General features: G+C 41.0%; 1 protein-coding gene across 1 annotated transcript in view; it reads right to left on the minus strand.

Annotated features, from left to right (window-relative positions):
* The window catches only part of LOC120055445 (collagen alpha-1(XI) chain-like), a 44,064-nt gene that overhangs the window by 16,042 nt on the left and 12,749 nt on the right, over positions 1 to 15,273 (minus strand). The window contains exons 2-4 of the mRNA XM_039003308.1: positions 12,297 to 12,461; positions 5,060 to 5,270; positions 3,112 to 3,274 (exon numbers count right to left, since the gene is read on the minus strand). Coding sequence (XP_038859236.1) covers positions 3,112 to 3,274; positions 5,060 to 5,270; positions 12,297 to 12,461 — 539 coding nt within the window. The remainder of the gene's footprint in view (positions 1 to 3,111; positions 3,275 to 5,059; positions 5,271 to 12,296; positions 12,462 to 15,273) is intronic.

Genomic DNA, 15,273 nt, shown 5'->3' on the forward strand with positions numbered 1-15,273 from the left:
AATTAGCCAGACTGCAATCAACAAACCCAAGGCTATTAAAGTTGAAGTGGAAACGTTTACAGGTGAAGAAATACAGCGTAGCTCTCGTCTCCATCCGAAATGGCGCCCTAATCCCTTTATAGTGCACTGATTTTAACCCGAGCCCTATAGGGAAGGGTGCCATTTGGGACCGCAGCCCTAGTCTCTTTTTTGCTCAGGCCACCACTGCTATAGCTTGCAGCTAGAGTTCTGATGGAAACCAACCGCCTTCCAAAGTGCCAACGGGGTCCCCCTTGGGACAAACAAAATCATTTGCTCTTCTTCTTGTTTCTAAACAGAGAAAATGAGCCCAAATGTTTCTATAATTCTACTATGTTTAGCATAATTTACGTTCAAACAAAGAACACCCACATCGGTTCAAAACCTGGCCTCAAACCAGCATAAAAAATACCTGTGGTGGTGAGAGTCTTTATGCTAATGAGCTAAATGCTAACCCTTCACTTGGAGTGTATGGTTAAATGCAAAAATTGCTGTCTAGCTGTCCATACATGCAGGCATTGTATCTGGGATTAGTGCTTGAGCCTAATTAAGAACCAATAACAGAAAAAGCTGAACATCGAGAATTATTAACTACATTCATTAGACAGTCATTAGGCTACATGTTCTGTCCTCTTTCAATCCTGGATTAGCTTCAACTAGCGATAGCTAGCTATCATTAAGATGTGGATGAAACCAACTGAGGAAAAGAGGGATTACAGTCTTCTGACCTGGAGGCACACGTCTAAACAGTCTGTTTCAGTCACCATGACAATCCTGGTGTTCACATCAAAGGCTACGCTGGGGCTATTGTCTCGTCAGATAGCAACAGCATAGCATAGCATAGCATAGCATAGCATAGCATGCTGCTCATAGTTTCCATAGGCCTCACAGCTACCTGTCTGTGGTAAAGCTGGGTTAACAGCTAAGGAGTATTATCAGTTGTCTATTATTAGGAGTTATGAAAACGATACAGGTTCATTTGCGGATATCGTTACATCATTTCTGAACGCCTCCAAGCTAGATGTGCTCCCGAGTGGCGCAGTGGTGTAAGGCACTGCATCTCAGTGCAAGAGGCATCACTACAGTCCCTGGTTCGAATCCAGGCTGTATCACAGCAGTGTAAGACACTGCATCTCAGTGCAAGAGGTGTCACTACAGTCCCTGGTTCGAATCCAGGCTGTATCACAGCAGTGTAAGACACTGCATCTCAGTGCAAGAGGTGTCACTACAGTCCCTGGTTCGAATCCAGGCTGTATCACAGCAGTGTAAGACACTGCATCTCAGTGCAAGAGGTGTCACTACAGTCCCTGGTTCGAATCCAGGCTGTATCACAGAGGTGTCACTACTGTCCCTGGTTCGAATCCAGGCTGTTTCACATCCGGCTGTGATTTTGAGTCCCATAGGGCGGTGCACAATTGGCCTATTGTTGTCCGGGTTTGGCTGTGGTAGGCTGTCATTTTAAGTAAGAATGTGTTCTTAACTGACTTGCCTAGTAAAATAAAAGTTACATTTAAACATACCAAATAAATATCAAGACATTGTTAAAATGGAACATTTATATTTCTTGAAGCTGGGTAAAACAAGGTACATTGTCAGATGTTCAGTGCGATGTAATACGAGCTATACTGGTCTCTTTAATGTATGCTAGGAATGGATGGCATGAAATACTTCCTGTATGCCTCAGAGATACATTGTTCAGGCCTTCTACCAATTAAATTCAGAATTCCTATTTCTTGACTTTCTGACGTTTTGCACCACATGAATTCCCCCACCCCCCCTTACCCATAATCCTTATACTCCGATGACTCCAAACGAGGAAACAGAAACTCACTGACAGCTACGTCACACGTCACAAACAACCTCCCATATCAACAAATAAAGATAGAAATATAAGTTATAGAAGCTATCCTTATGCTCCCTCTTATAACGGTCATATTTAAGACTCCCATGCAGACTGTTGTCGGATTTCTTCCACTCTTAATAAGGGGGAAAAAAGTCGCCCACAACTGCCATTTTGAAGTCACACACAACTGCCATTTTCCCTTAATACAGTCCAGGGCTCTACCCAGGCGCAGAAAGCCAAGTACTCCTATTATATGGTCTATAAAACTTTTCACCATTTATGAAAGAATCATATGAAAAGGGCAAATAAAGAAACTGGTTTCTGAAGACACAATTAACTTTACGACTCGTAACATTACTCACTGCCAGTAGGCTCCAATGCATGCTGGTATCACTGAGACATGTTATAAAACAATAATCTGTCCAACTGATTAACAACAAACGTCAGCAGCAGTGGATTCTGTGGTTGTCACCACAGACAACACCACATCTGTACATGAGCATGAAGCTAATGTGAAATCTAGGGTAGGACGTCTTTGTATATAAGAATTTGTTCTTAACTGACTTGCCTTTTAAAATAAAGGTAGAAATATCTATATTTTAAAAAACAACTAAAAATCTCTTGTCAAGATCAAGAGAAACAGATAATAAATCCTTTATGTACATAGGTGATCCAATATATTTTACATAGGTGATCCAATATATTTTACATAGGTGATCCAATATATTTTACATAGGTGATCCAATATATTTTACATAGGTGATGAAAATATATTTTACATAGGTGATCCAATCTATTTTACATAGGTGATCCAATCTATTTTACATAGGTGATCCAATCTATTTTACATAGGTGATCCAATCTATTTTACATAGGTGATCAAATCTATTTTACATAGGTGATCAAATCCATTTTACATAGGTGATCCAATCTATTTTACATAGGTGATCCAATCTATTTTACATAGGTGATCCAATCTATTTTACATAGGTGATCCAATCTATTTTACAAGAGACCTGTCCCAAGGAGGCAGCAATCCAACATGTATTGCAAACCATAGGTACATACATAACATCCCCAGAACAGCAATGGCCAATGTCCTATTTACCTCAAAGACCTGTCCCAAGAAGGAATACATTCAAGATTCATTGTAAAACAAACTACAGAGCGTTTAGACGTTACGCCTCAAAATGGCAGCCGTGCCATCAGCCGAATACAGAGTCATAGCAAGCAATGGTCATCGTCCTTACCTCAAAGACCTCTTCGTCCAGAATCCTGGTTCCGAACACGGTGATGCCGTCAGTGTTGATGGCTGCCCCGTCGCTCCTCTTCAGTGGCCTGCTCAGCTTCTTCTTACAATCCACAATGATGGTCACGCTCTTCTTCTCCACACTGATGGCGACGCGATGCCATCTACACATGGACAGAGGAGGTAGTGGGTTAGAGAAACATGAGAGATTTGGGGAGAACATGAAACGTATGAAGTGTATTTGTTGCTTGCTGAACGCTACAACATGAGCACAGTTTGGACATTTGCAGTCTGGTGTAGTCAGAGATAATCTACAGTCTGGTGTAGTCAGAGATAATCTACAGTCTGGTGTAGTCAGAGATAATCTACAATCTGGTGTAGTCAGAGATTATCTACAGTCTGGTGTAGTCAGAGATTATCTACAGTCTGGTGTAGTCAGAGATTAACTACAGTCTGGTGTAGTCAGAGATAATCTACAGTCTGGTGTAGTTAGAGATAACCTACACTCTGGAGTAGTCAAAAAAACTCTACAGCCTGGTGTAGTCAGAGATAACCTATAGTCTGGACTAGTCAAAGATAATCTACAGTCTGGAGTAGTCAGAGATAATCTACAGTCTGGAGTAGTCAGAGATAATCTACAGTCTGGTGGAGTCAGAGATTATCTACAGTCTGGTGTAGTCAGAGATTAACTACAGTCTGGTGTAGTCAGAGATAATCTACAGTCTGGAGTAGTCAGAGATAATCTACATTCTGGTGTAGTCAGAGATGTCAGAGAGATGCCAAGAAATGTGAAAACTAGGTTGTTCTTGATGAAGATAATTTGTTATTCTCAGAAAGATTACTAGCTAGATAAAGACTAAAACGATAAAACTCACTCGACTTTACTTTAAGGTCTGGAAGACAGATACATACCAACTCTACGTTTCATTTTGCTGTAGACAATTACTCCAGACACGTTTTCGCTAAATGTTTCATATTAGCAAAGACCTCACTGTCAGAATATTCATTTTAAAGTTAAGCAATTTATGAAGCTCTGTTATTTTGATGGTTTATTGCAAATCAACAGTGCCGACAGCTGTAAATAATTTGGCAAAAACAGTCTGTCACCAAAATGCTGCCAAATAAATAATTGGGCAACTCAAAAGACAGCCATCTCGCAGATATATTCCTGATGTTCCTGGCTGGGTTCGCGCCCAGGCTCTGTCGCAGCCGGCCGCAACCGGGAGGTCCGTGGGGCGACGCACAATTGGCATAGCGTCGTCCGGGTTAGGGAGGGTTTGGCCGGTAGGGATATCCTTGTCTCAGTATGTAAAATGTAATAAAATGTATGCACTCTACTGTAAGTCGCTCTGGATAAGAGCGTCTGCTAAATGACTAAAATGTAAAATGTAAATGTAATGTTATCAATCACTAAACAATGAAGTATATAAATCAATTTTTTTCTCCATTTTTAGTGGTTTGCTTGGGTCTGCTGAGAAGCCTTAAATACGTTATAGAGAATCCAGAAGACTCAGATCTGGTCGGCCATCTTGTAAAACATGACTTGTGTGGAGTCTATCAACAGTAAGAACACGGTGAGGCCACAGAGCCTCTCATAGACCCCCAGAACACATGAGTCAGTCATGGTCACATGATAAGGTCTACGAACTTCAAAACTAGTTTCTGCCCTCGACCCAACAGAGAATTTCCTCTTGGTCTAAGACATTGCTTGATCCCGTGGGAGACCCGGGGTTCATATCCCGTGGGTTACAAATGTACAGTACTCCTTGTATAACATCACGGCTTAGTGAAAGGCCAAACGTCAGTTACTTGCCAGAGGAAAGAGTAACCCTTAAGCTAACCAAACAGTGCCTAACCTTACCTGAACCCAAACCCTGTCCGTAACAGAAAAGGCCTTGCTTTGTGATACAGTAGTGATGAGATTCTCAGGTGTCTCAGACATCACTTACTTGCCGTCAACGAGGTTGATGGATCTGAACAGTGGGTACTCCTCTGGGGAAGGTTTCCCATGTTGGTCTTCATACAGGAAGACAGGGGAGCGTCCCACCTCCACACCCAGTTGCTGGACCCCCTTCTCGTTATACACAGACAGCAGGAAAGACTGGCTGCCTGCCTTGGGCTTGATGGTGAACATCACTGAGAAGTCCTCTGGGAACACTCCTCCTGGTGAGAGAAAAAAATAACAGTTTCATTATTTATTTGATTGGTTCTGTTTATTTGGATACCCATTAGCTGTTACATTGTCCAACTCCTGGATAATCATCAATGTGTAGGGTCAGAAGTGAAGATAGTAGAAGAGTTAGATTAGAGGTGGGTGCAGTAATATGACATCATCATACATGCTGAGAGACTTCCTGAGAAGTCCTCTGGGAACACCCTCCCGGAATAGGTAGGACAGGTTAGCTACAGTAGCTTAGCAATATGACGTCATGATAGACAGAAGATATAGAGAGTTTAGAGGTGGACGCAGTAATATGACATCATCGAACACAGGATCTTTAGCGAGGTTAAATGTGGACGCGGTAATATGACATCATCAAACACAGGATCGTTAGAGAGGTTAAATGTGGACGCAGTAATATGACATCATCAAACACAGGATCATTAGAGAGGTTAAATGTGGACGCAGTAATATGACATCATCAAACACAGGATCGTTAGAGAGGTTAAATGTGGACGCAGTAATATGACATCATCAAACACAGGATAGTTAGAGAGGTTAAATGGACGTGGTAATATGACATCATTATACACAGAAGTGTCATGCCGTGTTCAAAACAACTGGGAACTCTGAATAATACGAGTTAAATTAAAATATTGACATCAGGGATCTTCAGGTGGGAAAGTCGGAGCTCCAGAAAGAGGCCCGAGTTCCCAAGTTGAAATTCCGAGTAGGATGACCGTTTATATAGATTTTTCCCAGTCAGAGTAAATTTTTTTCCAGAGTTCTCAGTTGTTTTGAACTCGCCATCAGAGACGATATAGGTGGACGCAGTAATATGACATCATTTAGCTCAGAAGAGTTAGAATGGTTCGAGGTGGATGCGGTAATATGACATCATCATATATTCTGGGAGACTTCCTGCTAATATACAGTACATCAACAACAACAGAATTCAAGGCTTGTCCTTTTTTCCACCCATCCTTGAGGTATGCCCACAATAAAATGATAATGTCCATCTCATGGATTGTTAGCTCTTTCATCCATAATTTTGTCTACTTACTTGACAGGGGTTATTTTACCCCAGCTACATCCCTTAGCCTACAAGACAAAGTGGAAGGGTCAGGCTGTTAAAATTACAGATTGTGCCTTTAATTGTATCCCATATATTAGATAAAAATATCTTAAACCACAGTTTAAATGTGACCTTTGTTGCCGGGTACTTTAAGAATTTATAACAACAGCTGGCTAATCTTAAAAGAGTCAGAAGTGATCTAATCGCAAATACATTATACAAGACGTGTGAAAGATAACATTCCTAACAAATGTAGTTCTTTAACCATCCATTATTTATTTTAGAATTTTTTAAAACCTTTATTTAACCGTTATTTAACCTTTATTTAACTAGGCAAGTCAGTTAAGAACAAACTCTTTTTTACGGTGACGACCTAACAAAGGGCAATTAGGCCTCCTGCGGGGATGGGGGCTGGGATTAAAAATGACAAATAAAAGAAAAATATAGAACAAAACACACATCACAACAAGAGAGACAACACTACATAAAGAGAGACCTAAGACAACAACACAGCAAGGCAGCAACAAACAACACAACATGGTAGCAGCACAACATGGTAGCAACACAACATGGTAGCAGCACAACATGGTAGCAACACAACATGGTAGCAACACAACATGGTAGCAGCACAACATGGTAGCAGCACAACATGGTAGCAGCACAACATGGTAGCAACACAACATGGCAGCAGCACAACATGGTAGCAGCACAACATGGTAGCAGCACAACATGGTAGCAGCACAACATGGTAGCAACACAACATGGTAGCAGCACAACATGGTAGCAACACAACATGGTAGCAGCACAACATGGTAGCAACACAACATGGCAGCAGCACAACATGGTAGCAGCACAACATGGCAGCAGCACAACATGGTAGCAGCACAACATGGTAGCAACACAACATGGCAGCAGCACAACATGGTAGCAGCACAACATGGTAGCAGCACAACATGGCAGCAGCACAACATGGTAGCAGCACAACATGGTAGCAGCACAACATGGCAGCAGCACAACATGGTAGCAGCACAACATGGTAGCAGCACAACATGGTAGCAGCACAACATGGCAGCAGCACAACATGGTAGCAGCACAACATGGTAGCAGCACAACATGGCAGCAGCACAACATGGCAGCAGCACAACATGGTAGCAGCACAACATGGTAGCAGCACAACATGGTAGCAGCACAAAACTTGGCACAAACATGATTAGGCACAGACAACAGCACAAAGAGCAAGAAAGCAGAGACAACAATACATCACACGAAGCAGCCACAACTGTCAGTAAGAGTGTCCATGATTGAGTCTTTGAATGAAGAGATGGAGATAAAACTGTCCAGTTTGAGTGTTTGTTGCAGCTCGTTCCAGTCGCTAGCTGCAGCGAACTGAAAAGAGGAGCGACCCAGGGATGTGTGTGCTTTGGGGACCTTTAACAGAATGTGACTGGCGGAACAGGTGTTGCATGTGGAGGGTGAGGGCTGCAGTAGATATCTCAGATGGGGGGGGGGGGGGGGGGGGTCCTACTTCCTGCTTCCTGCCTTCATAGAGGTTAAAGATGATGTCATAATAGCTGAAATGTTCTCCTCAGACAGAGCGCTCTATGGCAGAATGCTACCACTACCAATCCAATGGGATACTCCACTCCACCCATTCCATTCAATCCTATTTGAGCCTATTTGACAGAAATTTCCAGTCTTTAAAACAAGCAAGGCTTTAAGGCAATTATTTTATAATAATAATAATAAAAATAATCACAGAAAATCTCATTGTTAATTTAATCTCCTGCTATTTTCTGCCTTTATTTTTTTTCCTTTGCTGTCTGGCCAATTTGACAAAGCACCAACACTCACTCACTGACTTTAACAAGCATCTGTTCCTAGTGAAGTTGTATATTGTACCGTATCTTTCCATTATGGGGCAAGTAGGCAACTAGCATCTTAAACTGTCTCTCTCTTCAACCAGAAAGAGGGCACACGACCAGGTCCTAAAATTAACACCCATTTACATTTTGGCACTAGTGGTATTCACTCGCATTTGTGAATAAAAATAGTCAAGTATTATCACATAGCTAAATAAATGCTGCAGTAGAATTTTTTCAACATATTTCTGCCGTTTTGTTTTTTAGCTGGAAAATGCATCACACAATGTCAAAGAACTAAGAATCCTATATACTATATACAGTTAAGGTCCGAAGTTTACATACACCATAGCCAATTACATTTAAACTCAGTTTTTCACAATTCCTGACATTTAATCCTAGTAAAAAAATCCCTGTTTTAGGTCAGTTAGGATCACCACTTTATTTTAAGAATTTGAAATGTCAGAATAATAGTAGAGAGAATGATTTATTTCAGCTTACATTTTTTTAATCAAATTCCCAGTGGGTCAATGAGTATTTGGTAGCATTGCCTTTAAATTGTTTAACTTGGGTCAAACGTTTCAGGTAGCCTTCCACAAGTTTCCCACAATAAATTGGGTGAATTTTGGTCCATTCCTCCTGACAGAGCTAGTGTAACTGAGTCAGGTTTGTAGGCCTCCTTGCTCGCACTTGCTTGTTCAGTTCTGACCACAAATTTTCTATAGGATTGAGGTCAAGTCTTTGTGATGGTCACTCCAATACCTTGACTTTGTTGTCCTTAAGTCATTTTGCAACAACTTTGGAAGTAAGCTTGGGGACATTGTCCATTTGGAAGACCCATTTGCGACCACGCTTTAACTTCCTGACTGATGTCTTGAGATGTTGCTTCAATATATCTACATAATTTTCCTCCCTCATGATGCCATCTATTTTGTGAAGTGCACCAGTCCCTCCTGCAGCAAAGCACCCCCACAACATGATGCTGCCACCCCGTGCTTCACGGTTGGTATGGTGTTCTTTGGCTTACAACCCTTCCCCCTTTTCCTCCAAGTATAACGATGGTCATTATGGCCAACAGTTCTATTTTTGTTTCATCAGACCAGAGGACATTTCTCCAAAAAGTACAAACTTTGTCCCCATGTGCAGTTGCAAACCGTAGTCTGGCTTTTTTTTATGGCGGTTTTGGGGCAGTGGCTTCTTCCTTGCAAAGCGGCCTTTCAGGTTATGTTGATATAGGACTTGTTTTCCTGTGGATATAGATACTTTTGTACCTGTTTCCTCCAGCATCTTCACAAGGTCCTTTGCTGTTGTTCTGGGATTGATTTGCACTTTTCGCACCAGAGTACGTTCATCTCTAGAGAACAGAACATGTATCCTTCCTGAGCGGTATGATGGCTTCGTGGTCCCATGGTGTTTATACTTGCGTACTATTGTTTGTACAGATGAATGTGGTAACTTCAGGCATTTGGAAATTGCTCCCAATGATGAACCAGCCTTGTGGAGGTCTACAATTGTTTTCTGAGGTCTTGGCTGATTTCTTTTGATTTTCCCATGATGTCAAGCAAAGAGACACTGAGTTTGAAGGTAGACCTTGAAATACATCCACAGGTACACCTCCAATTGACTCAAATGATGTCAATTAGCCTATCAAAAGCTTCTAAAGCCATGACATAATTATCTGGAATTTTCCAAGATGTTTAAAGGCACAGTCAACTTAGTGTATGTAAACTTCTGACCCACTGGAATTGTGATACAGTGAATTATAAGTTAAATAATCTGCCTGTAAACAATTGTTGGATAAATTACTTGTGTCATGCACAAAGTAGATGTCCTAACGGACTTGCCAAAACTATAGTTTGTTAACAAGACATTTGTGGAGTGGTTGAAAAACAAGTTTTAATGACTCCAACCTAAGTGTATGTAAACTTCCGACTTCAACTGTATATACAGTACCAGTCAAAGGTTTGGACACACCTGCTCATTCCAGGGTTTTTCTTTATTTAATTTTTTTTCTACATTGTAGAATAATAGTGAAGACATCAAAACTATGAAATAACACATACGGAATCATGTAGTAACCAAAAAAGTGTTAAACAAATCAAAATATATTTTATATTTGAGATTCTTCAAAGTAGTCACCATTTGCCTTGATGACAGCTTTGCATACTCTTGGCATTCTCTCAACCAGCTTTATGTGTTAGTCATCTGGAATGCATTTCAATTAACAGGTGTACATTGTTGAATGTTAATTTATGGAATTTCTTTCCCACTTAATGCGTTTGAGCCAATCAGTTGTGTTGTGACAAGGTAGGCGTGGTATACAGAAGATAGCCCTATTTGGTAAAATACCAAGTCCATATTATGGCAAGAACAGCTCAAATAAGCAAAGAATAAACAACAGTCCATCATTACTTTAAGATATGAAGGTCAGTCAATCCTAAACATTTCAAGATCTTTAAAGTTTCTTCAAGTGCAGGCGCAAAAACCATCAAGCGCTATGATGAAACTGTCTCTAATGAGGACCACGACAGGAAAGGAAGACCCAGACTTACCTCTGCTGCGGAGGATAAGTTCATTAGAGTTACCAGCCTCTGAAATTGCAGCCCAAATAAATGCTTCACAGAGTTCAAGTAACAGACACATCTCAACATCAACTGTTCAGAGGAGACTGCGTGAATCAGGCCTTCATGGTCGAATTGCTGCAAAGAAACCACTACTAAAGGACACCAATAAGAAGAGGAGACTTGCTTGGGCCAAGAAAACACGAGCAATGGACATTTGACCGGTGGAAATCTGTCCTTTGGTCTGAGGACTCCAAATTTCTGATTTTTGTTTCCAACCTGCTGTGTCTTTGTGAGATGCAGAGTAGGTGAACGGATGATCTCCGCATGTGTGTTTCCCACGGTGAAGCATGGAGGAGGAGGTGTGATGGTGTGGGGGTGTTTTGCTGGTGACACTGATATTGGCCCTATACTTTGGTATTTGCAGTACTCTTTTCCTACATTTAAATATCTCAATTACACCAAAGGGCATTTCACCTTTTATACATGCTGTAAACTGTGTATGTGTTTGAATAAAATGTGATTTGATTTGAAGGGATGGCACTGATAAATATCCCTGATCATATCTGTCATCAACAGGTTAGAAGTACTATTGCAACTGACGACCACGCTCCTACAGTCCTGTTGTTTAGTACTATGGATGAACGTGTACACAGACAGCAGGTTAGGATCTCCATGGAAACACTATGACAGAGCTTTCTGTCTCTCCAAATGGATTCTGTCCTAAAACAATAAATACAGAATTATTTCTCACATTAAGCCCCCCCCCCCCCCCCCCCACCAGTGCTAGTCACCAGACCTCTGCTTCGTCTCCCTCCTGGTATGCATCCTAAATTGTACCCTATTCCCTATGTACTGTGGTGCACTACTTTTGACGCCAGGGCCCATAGGGAATAGGGTGCCATTTGGGACACTCCCTGAGACTCAGTGTTCTGTGTGATTTCAGTGAGAAAGAAGACGAAGAAGAAGAAGAAAACCCGTCCCGTGAACTTCCTGCCAAATGCGTAGCGCTAGTCTGGGGTCCCGTTAGAGGAAAAAAAACATCACTTTACGAGACAAACTCGACAAAATGTCACACTGCATAAATCCTGTTCTGTGTGTGAGAAATAAGAGGAAGGTCTAGAGTGAGTGGTAAATACATGTTCATGGTGTGTGTGTGTGTGTGTGTGTGTGTGTGTGTGTGTGTGTGTGTGTGTGTGTGTGTGTGTGTGTGTGTGTGTGTGTGTGTGTGTGTGTGTGTGTGTGTGTGTGTGTGAATGCATACTACAACTTTAGATAGCTGGCCGCTAGACTAACTTACCAATCTAAAAACTGTTAGCTGACATGAGATAATTGAGTGACCGATAAAACAAGAGAAAAACTGTTAGCTGACATGAGATAATTGAGTGACCGATAAAACACGAGAAAAACTGCTGATGCAAAACCACATTTCTAAAATGGCACCTTGTGTATTCTACTATTCTAACACACCACAGTAAAAATAATATAAACAATTGCCCATTCCTGATCTACGGGGAGCAGTTAGGTCACCTGGGAAGAGTTGCATGCTGGGAGCGCTGATCTGCGCCTGTTTTCCTATGCGGAAGGCTATGTCAGGTTTAGATCCTCTCCGGTGAGCGCAGAGGCCCGTGACTTTACGGACGCCATCCGGGGAGCTGTGGAAGTCCAGAGCCTTGAGTACATCCACTGGGTCAGCTGTGAAGAGAGGACAGGGACAAGTGTTTAGTATTTTCACACGGTAAAAGTCACAGGGCGATAGAGAAGCGTGAATTTGAATTCAAATGGTAGCAGTAATAGCAAATATATTGTATTTGTCGATTTTAGTACATAGAGGATAGGTAGGAATTTTATAAAAACACAAGACCCTAAAAGACCCTAAAGCTAGTATGTGACTAATAACATTTGATTTGATTTGATTTGATAATATATTTGTAATATCTTTGATCTAATGTAGTAGATAGATAGATAGATAGATAGATAGATAGATAGATAGATAGATAGATAGATAGATAGATAGATAGATAGATAGATAGATAGATATAGATAGATATAGATATAAATATATATATAGATATAGATAGATATAAATATATATATAGATAGATATAGATATAGATATAGATAGATATAGATATAGATATATATAGACAGATATAGATATAGATAGAGATAGACGTAGATAGACGTAGATAGATATAGATAGATATAGATATAGCTTTAAAGGGTAATTCCGCCATTTTTCAACTTCCTCCTCTTCAGCAACATACCCGTGTCAACATATACTTACGTGAAAACTGAGCATTTACTAGAAAGGGGAAAAAAAATTGAAAGTAAAAAAGTTGTACTCGATGACATCATCATCAAAAAAATAAAAAAAATAAAAAATTATAACAGTGATTTTCAAACACTATGAGATTGGCGGTGAAAATACCCTCCGTCTGGTTAGAAACTCGTTGCAGGTTTTGATAAATCCTTAGTTATTTTTAAACCACAGATTATATAAAGGCGTTGTTTTCACACATGTAGATCCTTGGTGCTGGAGAGAATGAATATGAGGTTGAAAAGTGGCTGATTTTCCCTTTAATCTCAGGGGGGCGAAAGTACAGGGATCCTCACAGAGACATGACATGCTATGGGTTGTGGTATACTACAGAGTAATCACTATACTTTAACATTGCGATAGAGCAGGTACACTCAAAAAATATATACATTTAACCAGGCAAGTCAGTTAAGAACAAATTCTTATTTACAATGACGGCCTAGGAACAGTGGGTTAACTGCCTTGTTCAGGGGCAGAAAGGCCGATTTTTTAACATTTTCAGCTCAGGGATTTGATCTAGCAACCTTTCGGTTACTGACCGAACACTCTAACCACTAGGCTACCTGCCACCCCAAACAGACATGTTTAGTTCAAGAAAACCTGATGGGGTTTTGACATGTTTTACCACACCTATAGCCTACATAGTTTAGGGCATGTGAAAACAGCAGTGTTTTTTATAAGAAACTTTAGCAGTGGGCCAGTGAAGACGTAAGGGGTCAGTCAATGGGTCTAATAGGCCCCCCTATCTAGTACTGCTGGTCAGAGACTGGGGGGAGGGAGAGTGGGGGGAGAGGAAGGGAGGGAAACAGAGAGAGAGAGAGAGAGAGAGAGAGAGAGAGAGAGAGAGAGAGAGAGAGAGAGAGAGAGAGAGAGAGAGAGAGAGAGAGAGAGAGAGAGTGTTGCTGGTTACTAGGCCTTTGGAGAGGGTCTGGCATAGTGAGGTTGAGGTTTTACAGGCAGTTTAACACTGCTGAGAACCTTTTACGTTACTGGAACTGAAGGACTGTTGCTCTTTGTCTTCCATAGGCTATTAAAACTGTTACACATACTATGACACGCCTCTCTTCTTTCTGTCTCTCTCAATTAGATAAAACTGACTGGATGCATCAGAACAGACAAGAGGAATTCTCGTATATATCCCTCCCTATCCTGAGGCTCACAGTGATATACAGTATGATTATGGGGAATGTAAAGAAAGCCTAATAGCACGACTAAGTGTTAAAGGAGCCGTACACACAGGGGGTCTCTTCACTACTCATTAACACATTGACAACATCCCAGATGGAACCCTAATCCCTATGTAGTGCACCATAGGGCTCTGGTCTAAAGTAGTGTACTATATAGGGAATAGGATCCCATTTGGGGTCAAAAGTAGTGCACTATATAGGGAATAGGAATTTGGTCTAAAGTAGTGCACTATATAGGGAATAGGAATTTGGTCTAAAGTAGTGCACTATATAGGGAATAGGAATTTGGTCTAAAGTAGTGCACTATATAGGGAATAGGAATTTGGTCTAAAGTAGTGCACTATATAGGGAATAGGAATCTGGTCTAAAGTAGTGCACTATATAGGGAATAGGAATCTGGTCTAAAGTAGTGCACTATATAGGGAATAGGGTGCCATAGGGCTCTGGACTAAAGTAGTGCCCTATATAGGGAATGGGGTGCCATTTGGGACACAGTAGTTGACAACGTTCCAGTTCCTCAGGTGATTTACGTGGATCCTTTACTACAGAAGCCCATACTGTATATGGAGGTGTCTGCGTGTCACTAAAACAACAGTGAGTTGCTACTGAAAGGTTAAAGTTGAGGCAATACATAGTACAGGTATGTACTGTAACATCTAAGGACAGTAAAAGCCTTTTATTAAAAGAAGCCCTTCGATGCTAACGGTTTGTTCTTGGTGGTGAGTGACATCACACTGAGTTTGTCCTTGTTTTGACACGTCTGAGAGTGCCAAAACTTCTGTCCTTCCGTCAGTCAGTCAATCTGCAGGATTTATGTCGTACATCTGTGTGATCAGTGTGAACTTGGTCATAACAATCTCTCATTGGTTGAAATCCAAAAGTAGCTTTTGCCAAAGCATGCAATTGATATTAAATCAAAGTGTATTGAGCTTGATGATGCTGGGTGGTATCACATGTCCACTCTAGGGCAAACACTGACATGGACGTCCACAAAAAAGCT

The sequence above is a fragment of the Salvelinus namaycush genome, chromosome 11 (genome assembly GCF_016432855.1).
Source record: "Salvelinus namaycush isolate Seneca chromosome 11, SaNama_1.0, whole genome shotgun sequence".
NCBI classification, from domain to species: domain Eukaryota; kingdom Metazoa; phylum Chordata; class Actinopteri; order Salmoniformes; family Salmonidae; genus Salvelinus; species Salvelinus namaycush.